General features: G+C 46.5%; 1 protein-coding gene across 1 annotated transcript in view; it reads right to left on the bottom strand.

Annotated features, from left to right (window-relative positions):
• Positions 1–14,359, bottom strand: part of LOC147641102 (uncharacterized) — a 29,099-nt gene that overhangs the window by 7,005 nt on the left and 7,735 nt on the right. The window contains exons 5-10 of the mRNA XM_086818119.1: positions 13,364–13,443; positions 12,680–12,718; positions 12,561–12,603; positions 12,361–12,465; positions 12,195–12,267; positions 11,747–11,849 (exon numbers count right to left, since the gene is read on the bottom strand). Of these exons, the coding sequence (XP_086674245.1) occupies positions 11,747–11,849; positions 12,195–12,267; positions 12,361–12,465; positions 12,561–12,603; positions 12,680–12,718; positions 13,364–13,443 (443 nt within the window). The remainder of the gene's footprint in view (positions 1–11,746; positions 11,850–12,194; positions 12,268–12,360; positions 12,466–12,560; positions 12,604–12,679; positions 12,719–13,363; positions 13,444–14,359) is intronic.

The raw sequence follows: 14,359 nt of genomic DNA, 5'->3' as shown, positions 1-14,359 counted from the left end.
CTCAACCACCAAAGGCTGCGACATGAGTTCTCTAAAAGGAGCACTCTTTCCCTCCTCAAGTATTCTGAGACAAGGTTTGCATACAACTTCCTCATGCTAGGCCGCTTGTCTACATGTGGCGGAGCCCTAAGAGGGCTTTTCCTTGGTGATGAATTTTCTGCCATGCCGCAGTCAAAATCGGCAACAGGGAGAACGTGCCGAGATCGCGTCGACGATGCCGCTTGGTGGGAGAAGGTGAAGACACTCGATGCCTTGGTCAAGCCTATTGTTCACCTTCTACGAGTCATTGACGGCCGTGAACCATGTATCGGCAAGGTCTATGAGGCCATGGATCGCATGATCGAGTCACTCCAGCAGCTTGTGGCAGACAGGGCCGAGTTTGAGGAGATCCACTCATAATGTGAGTCCAGGTGGAACTCCTACTACTCCCCTCTTCATGCGGCTGCCTTTGTGGTTGATCCAGAGTTCCAGGGCAGAAAGCAAGAGGCCGACAAGTAAGTAAGCAGGGGATGGCGGATCATTTTGGAGCGCTTAGAGCCCGACCCTACCATCAGGCGGAAGATCAAAGACCAGCTATCTCAGTACAGGATGCGGCAGGGATCTTTTGGATGTTTAGATGCACAGCTTGACCGCCTCAAGATTGGGTCTCCTCTTTGGTGGAAGGATTACGGATCAGATGGGCCGGAGTTGCAGCGCTTGGCTATTCGCATCCTTAGCCAGGCTGTGAGCTCTAGTTGCTTGGAGCAACTTTGGAGCGTTTACAATCACATTGCCTCTAAGAAGAGGAACCGCCTTGAAGTGCAAAGAGCAAGTGATTTGGTTTTTGTGAGCGCTAACTTGCGCATGCTATGTGCGACAGCAAAACAGGGAAGGCGGATCCCTTCACCGAATGGGAGATGGCACAGCAAGATCCTGCAGCTCAGGAGCATCTTGAGGAGGTAGAGGAGGAGCTACAGCCTGAGGGGGAGGAGGAGGCTTCAAATGGCATCGACGACTTCGACTTCCAAGCCTCCCACCAAGCTAGCACTTCAGGAGCTTGAGGCTTGACTCTTGAGCCTTGAGCCATCCCACCTTTTTTGTGCCCACTGCCAATGGCCATGATCTATTGTGATCTATCTAGTATCCCTATTTTGTACCCACTCTTTTTTGTAACCCTCACTGCCCATGAGGCATGTACTTATCTCTTTGTATCTATCAGACTATCAATCACATAATCAGTGTGCCATCGATGTTTTATTAGCGCATTTTGCTCAAAATGACTCTTGTTTTTTTGTCTATTCGGTGTAAAATTTTGTTCAAAGTGTGTCTCTATATGTCAACTCCTAAATTGCTTTTAAAAAAGAGGTTTTTTTTTGCCGTTCCCGACCCCGTCCCCAGGACGGCACTTCCCCGTCCCCATGTGACTCTGCTGAAAGGAATCCGAGGTAGAGACAGCTCAGCATCCATATAGACTTAGCTATTCCTCAGGAGTAGCTGACTTCTATTCCCATAGTTGTTTCTCGTACCGGTACGAACCCATTCGTACTGCACGGTTTAGTACGGTACGAGTCCCCCCCTACCTTGAGAAAAAAATTCCAAATGCTAAAAAAAAAATAGAAATCTTGCTTAACGAAGATCCCAAATGCCCGCAATAGTTCGCAACTTTCGTGTCCACTCAGTATTCCATATGGGGTTGCTAAGAGACCTAAAAAATCTGGCAAGGTAGACTGGTAGTGTACACTTGATTGGTAGGATGAGAGAATCTTGCTACATCACTTGGAGATCCCTAGTATAGGTAGGCTAGACAGTCAGATCCTCAAGTTATGTACGAGGGAGAAGATTTGAACATGGCCATTTTGAGGTAGAGAGGAGTCCCTAAACCTATCACCCTAGATGCACTGCTCGTATTTGTGCAAGGACGGTCCCTTAGTCATAAGCGCTACACCGGGAGACCTTTGGTATTGCATTACCCATGCAAGTTCTTTTTTGGAGACAATTGGGAGATCCAACTGGAAGAGACATCTCCATGTTCTGGTTCCTCAATCACTATGGACTCCTCCACACCCCCCCCCCAACCTTGCCTCACATTCAAGCTTGAAGCTCCATAATTTGTAAGTGTTTTCTTTTTTTTTACCGTATTTTATCGTATGGTATCCAAAAATTTCATATCGTACCAAAAATTCCCGTACGGTACCGTATCTTCGTACCGTGAGAACTATGCCTATTCCAGACCCGCCGACCCCCCCCCCCCCCCGGTGTGGTTAGGTGTGTTTACCAGACATGATATTCTTGTGGCTGTCCATGGAACACATGAGAACAGTGGTCTGCTCACTTTCTCTATTGGATCTCATGGCATACTGGAGAGCACATAGATCCAGCACCGGCCAAGGTGGCCAGGGAGAGACTATGGCGGCTATGGATTTGGGAGTGCCGACCTCTCATGAGATTGCACTAGGACCCAGGAGAGTGGACTTCGCATGATCCCGCAAATCGGGAGGAGACTCTGGATGCCCCCTTCTTTGCGTACACAGCACGGCTTTGGCCGCACAGTCCAAATGCCTGAGATAGATGGCACTCCGACAGCAGCAACACACTGGCAATCTTAGGGCCTATCACAGCGCTTCCTTTCAGATTTCTGAAAGAGGCTTTGGGACAGCTTCCGGCCGAGGAAGATCACTCTCTTTCTTTGGCTGATGGCACATAGGAGTTTGGCGATTGGTACTTAGCTGGCAGTTGGTCGGTTAGCAGCTTGCCTGAGGTATGGCCACCCCCGGGAGTCTCAGCGACATTGCCTTTGGGATTGCCCGAAGGCTCAGCAAATTTGGCAGCGAATTCTTTGCATCTTTGCTATGGACAGGACATCGACCCGGATCAACACTTGGGGTACTGTCGCTTGGGCCACCGAGGCTAGAGTGGTCAAGACTTATGAGGAAGATAGGGGAGGACTAACCCATCAAGTCTCCCACCATCGTATTGTAGCAGTACTAGTCACAACCCCTTCGACACGTAACTGGTGACCAGTCTCCTACCAGAGATGGGAGATTTGCAATAGCAACCTAGCACATTGGGCGTGCTAGATGCAGTGAGGCCATCGAGGGTACCCACACTCCGCCGGCTGAGACCATCAATGAAGGCACAATGGCCATGCTTATATACGTCTCATGTAGAGCAGATAACCACTAGCATTGGAGGACAAGTGTGCATGATTGATAAAAATGCCTAAAATAGCCTAAGAAATATGGAAAATTTCCTTAAAATGTCAAATAAATATCTAGATAAAAAGTGGCATAAAATGAAGTAAAAGAGAGCTGGAGATGACATGTCCAACATCTTGGGTCAAATGTTAGGTGGGGGTTGTGGCCACTATTGCCACTAAGATGCGGTAGTGGGAAAATACAAGAGCTAGGCCTGCTCCGTCATACTCTTAAAAGAGTGCTAAGCTAGTCTCTCAACACCCCTCCCACATGCAATAGTATTTGCTATATTACTTGGGAGAACTTCTTTACAATGAAGACTTTACCAAGAACTTACGGACGATAGTTCACTGAGAAATGTCAAATGTACGGACAAGGTAGGCCATACGTCACCCGAACCATGAAGTGGTCAGTAGACAACTTAGAAGCCACTTCGGGATCCAATATGCACACCCAGATCTACTGAGGGACTGATGGCTGAATGCTGAAGTGGACTTCTTTTGTTGCCTTGGAATAAAGCACAATGAAGTGCTCTTGCTGAAGATGGATGTGTTAATATTATGCATCTCCATGTTTTGGGGCCATGCATATTTATTGGGTTTTATCCATTGATTCTCCTTTTAGTAGATTGTGAGGCTGTCGACCAGCTACCTTACATCACTATAAAAGGGCCTCCCCATTTTCACTTGTTATCATCCAATCCAAGCACATTGTATTGCTCCCTTGCTAGCTATTGCCATTGTTAAAGCTTCATCCTATAATAAAGGTGATCTTGTCAACAAGCTCTCTCTCTTCTTTGCTCTCTCTCTCTCTCTCTCTCTCTCTCTCTCTCTCTCTCCTTGTCTATGCTTCCACCTGTGCATATTTCAACATAGTATCAGACGACTAGGTCCCAACTGCCTCATCAGCATTCTTTTCTCTCCTCTCCACCTGCGTTTCTGGCTTCAGAAGGTGACTGTGTTTTTGGCTTCAGAAGGTGGCTGTATTTTCTGCTGATCTACGTTTTTTGCCTTGTCACATCAGCGTTTTCTCTTCTGGAGGTGCTCCTGCCCCGTGCAACCCCTGCAAGGTGCCAAGGTGCAAGTGCAAGTGGTTGGTGGTGTAGTGGCTGCAGTTTTACAGTCAGGACAGCTTCTGGAGGTGGTTTATTCAGATGTGGTGCAACCCGACAAGCGGCCCCGACATCTGTACTTCTTCCCCGGCTTCTCCTCCCTCCGGTTGGGTGTTTCCAATGTGTTTTGGTGGACTGTTTTGCTGCTATCCCGCCTCTTTCTCTCTCAGATTTGAGAGGGGGTTGATTGATCCTCGTGCCTCGCTTCATTGGAAAGTGCTCGAGAGGAGTCTTGGAGTGTTGAGATTTGTGTACTTTGTTGCTATGGATATGGCTCCCCCCTGTATGAACAAGGAGGACAAGTTAGATGGAACCAACTATGCTCATTGGAAGCTGAATATGCATTCTAGTTCATCCATAAGGGCTTGCATGAGTCATCTTTGGTGTAACAAAGACTATGGACAGAATCTGTTCCGAGTTCATTGTTCGAGGTTTTGGGATGTGATGTGTTCACAGTCCACTGTTGGGGGATAATGGGTGGAGTGTCTAGTAGCTCATCATTCTATTCTTGGAGTTCACTACACACTGGTGTGGGAATTCGGAGCCAAGAAAAGCTCTTTGATGTTCATGGTGGCATTGTGTTTCGAGGAAACAGGTTGTCGGGCACTCTCTCCGAGGTGATTCCACTATCTGCAGTACTGGAGGGTCCATGGTTGCATCTTCATCAGCTTATCTTCTTCAGACTCTTGCACACTATTGAGCTGCAGAGGGGGTGTGTTGGAATATTGTGCATCTCTGTGTTTTGGGGCTATTTAGGTCGTGAGGCTTTCAGCCAGGCTCTTCATGCAGTCAGCCAGCTACCTTACATCACTATAAAAGGGGCCTCCCCATTTTCACTTGTTATCATCCAATCCAAGAACATTGTACTGCTCCCTTGCTAGCTATTGCCATTGTACAAGCTTCATGCTATAATATAGGTGATCTTGTTAACAAGCTCTCTCTCTTCTTTGCTCTCTCTCTCTCTCTCTCTCTCTCTCTCTCTCTCTCTCTCTTTGTCTATGCTTCCGCCTGTGCATACTTCAACAGTATGCACAAGTCCTAGGACTCAAGCGCACATGGGAACTACTTTGTTTCACGGCTGGCTGATGAAATAATGAGATGATTTGAGATGGGACTAAAAGGCGCCTTCTATAGGCCCCTGCTATGGGCTGACTGGCTACGGGCTGGCCACTACACCAAGGCTCAAGTGCTGGCCCCTCTTGTGGCTCTTGGTGGCTCTTGTGAGAGAGCACCTAAGGCTGGCCAAAGGCTGGCAGAAGCCCATGTTACCTACATGCTTCTACCCTAGGATGACCTACATGCTTTGTTCTCCAAGTAGGTCGAGTGACATTCCGAGACCTAAGGCTTCAGATGTGACCTACGTAGCAGCACTCATAATGATCCAGTGTATCACGTAACACCTCAGAGATGGGTGCATGTGACACCTCTAGAGGGTTGGCCCCTTCAAGGAACAAAACCCTTGCTGCAGAAATGGGAACGTATAGTAGTAAAGAAATCCCAGGAAACTCTGTCCCCCGATTAAAACCAAAAGGAGATGCGTACATGATATCTGTACTCCACTCTCTACTCCTCCAAGGCCACGAGAGCAGTCCAAGCTGCCTCAAGTTGTGCTCCAGCCCAGAGGCCATCTGGGGTATGCTCTTGAAGATGCTGAAGGGAGGCGAGGCAAGGCAGAGGCCTCTTCTGCTCTCTGGAAGCACTGATCTCTTCCTAGGCTGCCGCCTGGAGGAAGTGGCTAACCTCCTAGAAGGCGCAGTCCAAGGACTCTACAGTGCCCTTGCCCCGGGTGGGGGTAAGGCAGACCATATCTCCTCAATCCTCCTAACGATGATGGGGTCTTATAGAAGGAAATTTGGGATACACGCTAATTAACTGTTAGCAGTCTTGGTGCCAAGGGTCTGCCAAAAGAAGAATCACCACGACATTCTCGAATAGATTGGTGCCGGCAAGGATGCCCACCATGCCACCTATGTTGCGACCCCACTCATCCACATCCAAAAGGCGGTGCCATCCACTCCTCTATAGGGAGCATAGATGTTAAGGAGGCCAAGTCTAGTCTCCCCAACCTCGAGAATCAGCCACAAAGCTGATTCTCTAGGTTGGGGAGGCCAAGAGTAGTCTCCCCAACCTCGACAATCAGCCACAAGCTGGTCTTGGGTAGAGCTTACCTCTGATGTGCGATTCCATCCATAATTCCATCCATCATAATTGCGTTCGTCCATAATTCCATATGTCAGAATTATGTCCGTCAAATTTCTGTCCGTTGACATACATCCGTCGCCTTTTGTCTGCAAATTTCCGTCGATAGAGAGATTCCATCAACTTCCATCTCCCAATTTCCATCAACAACATTCCGCCCGTCGTTCCGTCATCTGTTGACAGTTTCGTCGCTGTATGTTTGACAAATCCTTGTTCTCGTTGTTCTGTTCCATCCATCTATAGTTTCATCATCATGACATCCCTCGCATCTGTCTGATCACAGTGCCAGCAAGCAGCAGCAGTAACCATCATCAGAGTGGGATGAACCGTCGTCACCACCAGAAGTGAAGAGCCACGTCAGCAAACCAAAAATTTAGCCTGTTGTGATCCAAGCATTCAGGAGCTTCAAGCTCAGTTTATGTAAAAATTTTGGAAGCATTTTTGTGCATTTGCTTTTCAGTATCTATCTGTAGATTTTTAGCCTTTTTTAGTGAGGACATACGCCCACCCACCATTCAGCCACAGCTACACCTCGTGCCACGACAGCTGCTCAAAGAGCAGCTGGTACAGATGTTGAACTTGTTGTACCTCCTCTTACTGCAGATCAAAGAAGGTGGGATTCTCAGGATGCACAGGCAAAGTCTTTGATAGCCTAGCAGGGGGGAAACCTCAACTAATCTGGTGATTTATGCTTCCAGCAAGGTCCCATATGAGAGGGTGAAAAGGTCTATCATTCCGTATATCTGCTCATGCTGCATGGGATTTGATGTACCAAACTCGTAATGAGGCTCAAGTCATGTACTTGTTTTTATCCATGGATGAGGGTGATTCAATAACTGAGCATGTCACCAAAGTCAAGGATTGTGGAAGAAATTGCTGAATATTGATGATTATGCCAGGTAGGCAGTTGCTCTCAACCACTTTGAAGTCTTTGCCTACTTCCTATCTCAATTTCCATACCTCTTAATATCTCAACGAGGGGAGGTGCCATTCCGATCAGCTTTGATGAGTTAAGGGATTTCTTCAAGAAGAGTAGACAAGGCGCTTGTGGGGGAGATCAGGCATTTTCAGCCAAGTAAAAGGACAAAACCAAAGCTTTTTGGTCATAGTGGGCATCAGCCCACTAAGACTGAAAATGGACAACAGTCCTCTAGGGCTGATTCGTCAGGCAAAGGTGATACTTCGAAGTCCAAAAAGAAGGGGAAATGCCACTACTATCATAAGCCAGGACATTACATTAGTGAGTGCTCGAAAAGACTTCCTAATGAAAAGAAGAAAGAGTCTGGTAATGTATTTTCAAACGCCTCACAAAGTAAGCAAAAGCCATCAGCTAATCTTGAGCAGGATGATTATTGGACTTCCTTGGCTATGGAGGAGAAACGGATGATGGAACTACATCTCCTGATATGTATCAATCCTTCGGGTCATCAACACTTATAGTATATAGATAGCGCTGCTATCCGCCATATCACTTCTAGGAGTGATGTATTTAGCAGCATGAAGACTGCTTCTGGTGGTAGGAGTGTGTCATATGCAAAAATGTTGGCATCTAAAAAGAGATATACGTGAGACTTCTCTCAACTCTCTCTCTCTCTCTCTCTCTCATGTTTTTATGTTCTTAGTTTTCCATGACGAGTTTCCATGGACAGTTTTGTATCACCCCAGTGAGAGAGCTATATTTATATTTTCATTCTGTTTTATTTTCCATTCCATGATGAGATATGCCATGGACATTATTGTACCACTTTGGTCTCATAAGCCCATTGGGTCTTTAGTAGACGCTTAAGCTGGGGACGGGTAGGTGTGACTCCTGCTGGGAAGAATCTTCCTGCAGAGCTGTGTGTGGCTTGCAGTGAGGTAATGCTCCTGGATCATCAGCACATCAACAGTCCCCCCACAAGGGCACTGTGGAGCTCTGTCCTAATGATTGACTTGTGCCTTTTAAGGCGCCTCAAAGCCCACGCACATTCATTGAGACAATCCTCAAGGCTAAAACGCTAGGTGTCGTGCCACAATCACACTCTCCATGGTACAATTAAGCTTCAAGGCAGGTTTCAAGGGGAAGTAGTGGCAGTCGATGCACGGGCGAAGCCTCTCAAAGTATGCTCGGATGCAGGCAGAGAGATGAACCCACTCCTCCCTAGCCTGCTGCCTGGGGCTTGCTATGGCATGACCTCCTCTCTGAAAAATCCACGAGCTCTAAAAAATGAGTCCTCAAGGCGGGGGACAAGTGGTGATACAGGATCTCCAGAGAGGATACAAGTATCCAAAACATGGAAGTGCATCTCGATCCACAAGAATACTTGGCACTACTACTGCCAAAGGGTTTGCATCTCGATCCCGCGAGGAAAGCATGTGCCTCCCGAATCATGATCTGGCTCTGCAACAGGGTGCTTTCTGCCAAGGCTGCCGAGTCAAACTCGACCCTAATGTAGCTGTTGCCTAAGAACTGGATGTCAATTGACCCATCCTTGGTCCCCAATGCGGGCTGCCTGCAAGAGGTCTTGGAGTTGCTTGTGCACTGGTTGGCTGCGGACCAGTTTGCATACTAGCGTGGTGGCTTCCAACGATTATGAAGTTGAAGCTAAGAGCTGGAGGTCAGCATGAGAACATATGCAGATGGGGGCGGCCTCCCACAGGGATGAAAGAGCCACTGCCGTAGAGTCATCCAAATGGTGGGGCTACACCAAGGGAGGGCTCGAATTGTGGAGAAAACACAGAACCAATGACCAGGCGGAATCAGGGGAAAGCAAGCAGACAGGGAAGGGGAGGACCACGGGAAGGGTGAACAGGACAGAGGAGGCACAAGGGCGAAAAGGGGAGAGGGCGGGGTGGCTGCACACAGAAGGGGCAACCAAAGCAGAGGGGGCAGGTGGGAGCAGAAAAGGGGCGGGGGTGGAGACGCGGCACATAAGAGGCAGGGGGCGTGCGAGCAGCACACAAGAGGCGAGGACGACCAGAGGTGGCAAGCAAGGGCGAGCAAAGGATGGAGGCAAGGGTGAGCAGAGGGGGCAGGCAAAGGGGCCACGTGAGGGCGAAGGCAAGGGCTAGGTGCAAGCTATATGCACAAGAAAAAAGGAGGGGGGGTGTCACGTGTAGAAGAAGGGTCAAAACCAGGTGAACCATAACACGCTCCAAAAGTGTCACACATTTTCCATGCTAACTCCAGCTTCCGCATCTGACCAACCACCTAGGTCATGATAAACAACTCTCGTTCTCTGAATAGCGTTGCTGCGCGGACATTCACCAAGAACATATCTGTTACCGATCCATGTGCCACTGGATAGCAACCTCAGACCATCCCCTTCAAGGTGCTCCAATAACAGAGGCGTTGTTGCCTCACATCTTCCCAGCTCTCAATATGCATCCCCAACCTGCCAGTGATGAAAATATAAAACAAGACCCTGTCAAATCTATCTGAATCTGTATGAAGTCCCCCTCTCGATCTCAACAGCTGCCAATGACAATGTCCAAATGTGTCAGACTACCATTATCTGACATGCCAAAACCTCGGGAAACCTCGGGAAACCTCAGGAGACACTTCCTTCTCACTCTGAGAAAACCTGAGCAATTTAGTTCTTGTGCATGAAGCCTGCATACTTCCACATCTCGAAGTCTACAACCTGCTCCTGTATTACTCCATGATCACTCATACTCATCTGCACACCACCACCACCGGTGTGGCCCTGCTAGCACCTCCCAACAAGCACCCACTTGCCTGTCATGACCAGCCTAGCTACCACCTTCTACACTGGCCAACAAACAATGGCTCCATCTACTTCAATGTACCCGCCAAGGACTAAGAATCACCACATGCTGGCCAGCCATGCAATGACCTTCTCCCCCATGTTGACAGCCCAGCAGACCTTGCCACCCAAACACTAATGTCAGATTCGGCCAGGCTAGCCCCATCCAACAAGCACCAAGGCCACTAAGGTGTAGTGTCCAACCGCCCAGAGGAGCTCACACGTGAACATTTTCCAAAAACAAAAAACCAAATGCCCACAATGGTCTTTTGACTGCCCATAAGATGAAGAAGTCCCAGCAAGTGTGACTCGGTCACACTTTACCCCGCTCGCACCTCTGACAGGCTCCAAGTGCCACTGCGTGTGACTAGCCCCCTCTCCTTCTCTCTCACAGAGTCTCTCCTCCCTAAACCCTAAAAGGATAGCCCTCTCCCTCTCTCTCTCTCTCTCTCTCTCACAATCTCTTTCTCTCTCACACGGAACTCCCCTTTCTCTCTCTTATCAACCCTTCCTTCACTCTTTTTTCCTCTCTCTCTCTCTCTATTCCTTTTCCTCTTCTCTCTTTTCTCCATTGTTTCTTATGTTTTCATTTAGGAGTGTTGCTGTGAGTTAGAGCAGTAAGAAGTAGCTAACAGTTGCCTTGTCGAATACAGAGGCAGAGTACAGGGGTGCAGCTAGTAATCCTCCTCCTCTGCAAGTAACCCTGCCCCTCTCCAAGTTTCCTTTCATCCCAAGCCTTTCTCCGGTGAGAAGAAACAATGTGAGAAACTTTTCTATGTAGCTTGGGAAGTGGACTGATGCTCATTGTATTAGTTAGATTCGAATCATCCTTCAGCACAAAGCATTCACCTAGTGAAAGGATCTCAGTGTAGGCTTCCGACCCTTAGGCTCCAAACATCACCAAAACGCAATTCTGGTTGGCTTCACCCGGTCATGGAGTCGCCATTGTTGTCGCCACCATTGCTTGGAAGCCTACCTAGAACCACAACCCCATGTCAAGCAAACACGCAAGACATCAGACTATCTCCGGATCGTCTCCCGAAGGAGCTCACGACATAGAGATGTCCGTCACACATCCGAGCACTAAAAAACTCTTCTGAGCTTTCCCCAAAAGCACACCTTTTGCCCTCTTCATTGTTTAGTTGAGCAATTGCCCATGCAGTTTATACAATTTCAGAAGAGAGCAATGCAGGAGATATAAATATGCATCCATGAGAGCAGCACACTTTTACTACGTCATATTTTGCAACGAGGAGAAGCCCTTTACATGCTCTGATTTGGCAAAGCCCTAAAATCACTTAACCTTGCAAATGCATAATTAGAACATAAGCAACCTAATCTCAGGCAACACAATCTGCAATGATCAGCTCTTCGAGGACAACTCACCCACATGTATTAAATAAAACTGCACACAATTGACCCTTCGATGCTTTAAAAAGATAAATTGAAAAGCCACATACAAGCAATGCAAAAGTTTTCCTTTGTAAGGCTGCTCCTCCTAACGTTGCTACACTTACATATAAAGGTCTTCACTTTCGTAGTAATCCATTGCTACTGGCGGAGGAGGAAGATTTTTCAGAAGCTTTTCATTTTCATCAACAAACTGACCATATGTATCCACTGCCATCCATAATAAGTACAAAATCAATATCATAAAAGTGTGAATCCTTCATAAAAGCATGCCATTCATATGATTTTCTTTCCTTCTTTTTCAAGGGTTGTTCATGTGTAGCATAATTTCATACGGGCCTTGACACACACAACCCGCATGTTCAAGCTGTCAACAATCTGACAAAAGACGGCCAGGAAAGGGGGACTTGCAGCTCATAGACGGGCCATTGAGCCCATCCATAACCTGCCCACATCCACAAAATGCAGGCTGTATGTGTATAGAGTCCCTAAGATAGACAGCGTAAAATCCACTCATAGCCTTCAAACAATCTAATACAGAAATAAACACATCACCTGCATGCATTTCAATCAGCTCAGAAAAGTTGTATGCAACCTTTGGAGAGATCAGGAACATTAAATTTAAAATCTGCAAATATAAAACAAGACAAACTCAGGATCATCATGATATCATAAGATCCTTGCCTCTGTTGATTTGGAAACATAGCATCAAAAGTTATACCCAGTAGTAAAAGAAAGCTGCATGCTGGCCAAAAAATCGGTCACGCCACTCTAGGTCACCTCCAAGAGATTCCATTATTTTCAGATGATGCATCTCATTCCATTCCTTTATCAAAGTAAGGTTTCAACCAGAATTCCCATTCAATACTGTTCTAAGAAATGAAGGATCAGAAAACAATCAGAAAATGGAACAATTCACACCTCAGCAAAGTGGACTTTGCGTACTTCAGCACCCACACGCCACCTATGCATAAGCAGATGGATAAGTGAAAATGAGAAAGCCCCAGATTTATGCCTTGGCAGAACCAAAAAGGACCTACCATCCAAGGGTCTCGTACAGGTGTAGCATTGAAATATATCTGCAACATCAGTTAAGGAAAACCTACTAAGCCAAATAAGAAACTCGAAACAGAGACATGATGAATTTGACTCCAATGGAAGGTGACCTCTTTCTATAGTTACAGTGTTCTTTGGATGTGACAAGTTTAGCCCCGATCTCTGTTAATGTTGCAGCCAATGCATATGATTATACCCTGTGAGCCAGCTACATGGGGAGAAAAGCAGTGAATTCGTAGGTTCATTACAGATTCCCACATTTTTCAAAAGGAAGAACATCATTGCGAGACGGTTTGTCTCGCAGTGACCCCCACTTGCTGTCAGATGTTCTTATAAAAGTGAAGGGAAGGTCTATATGTACCACACCTTCCTAGCAATTCTAAGAAATGCAAAAAATTAGGTGGATCAACAGTGAACAAGCAAATAGCAGAGAATTGTAAGTTGTTCAACAAGTAAACATCTGAGAGCCATATTTCTTTCATCTTCTTCTAATCCACTAAACATGAGATCCACATGCACATGCAGGTTAAACATAAGATCCACATGCACATGCAGGTTCATTGCCCTAAGAGCGCGAACACTTGTCCATATCATTCAACAAAAGGAAAACCAAGTTTTGAAGCTTAGCCTTTTTAAGCCTTACACCCATGACTCAATATGGAGGATACGAAAAGTATGGCATGCGTGCAACAGTTTCGAGGAACCAAAACCTTTGAATTGGTCTGTCTTCAAAGATAACATCTAACATCTGAAAAAAATTCATTAGTCATTTAGAAAAGAGAACAAATATACGAGCTTGGTGGTGCAGGTACTTAAGAACAACATAAATATTACACCACTTGAACTACATACGGCGAAGAGATAAGGGGGGAGAAGATAACAGGAAGAAAACTTGATTATTTTACAAAAGACCACAAGGATAGACAATTATAATGCATCAAAGGTTCACTCAGGATGCTCAGTGGCACAAGCAACCTAAAATAGCTAGGCTATGAACTTTGACAAAGACAGAAAAAAAATATGAGAGGGACCAACATGCGACTGTGAGGAGGACTGTTCCCGAATGGTTTTAACAGCCTAATTGGCAGGATGATGTAGCTATGTACTTCAACAAAGACAAGATAGCAGTATGAGATGGACCACTGTGCAACAGTGAGGAGGAGGGGTCCATGATTTTAACAGCCTGATTGGCATGATGATGTATATTAAGCTATACGATAGGCCATAGGAGGAGGGGTCCATGATTTTAACAGCCTGATTGGCATGATGATGTATATTAAGCTATATGATAGGCCATCCTCAAGTTAGACAACCATTCATGATCCAAGGCATGGATGGAAGAGACAAGAAGAGTTTTATGTGGTCACTGTTGGGATTCCCAGCTTTATGTGTAAATCAGCCCTTTGCAAGTGTAGTAAGCAGTGATGTCATCACATGTGCCATGTGCCCATAGTTGCATTCCGTACCCGTACTCATCCAATGTGTGCCTTCAGTTCTTTCAGTACCACTCCATACGTACCGTACCTCGTATGGATAAGGTCGTCGTACCAAATATGAGCATCAATGAACAACACTTATTTGGCCCATTTTTCAATTGTTTTAGTTAGTGGTCATTGCTCAATAGTTAATAGATTAGTTTTCATTTCAATATTACCATTGTCTTT

This window comes from Cibotium barometz, chromosome 2, assembly GCF_041138505.1.
Source record: "Cibotium barometz isolate CiBa-2024 chromosome 2, ASM4113850v1, whole genome shotgun sequence".
NCBI lineage: Eukaryota > Viridiplantae > Streptophyta > Polypodiopsida > Cyatheales > Cibotiaceae > Cibotium > Cibotium barometz.
The sequence above is the reverse complement of the archived record's forward strand: the minus strand, read 5'-3'. Positions and strand labels throughout refer to the sequence as shown.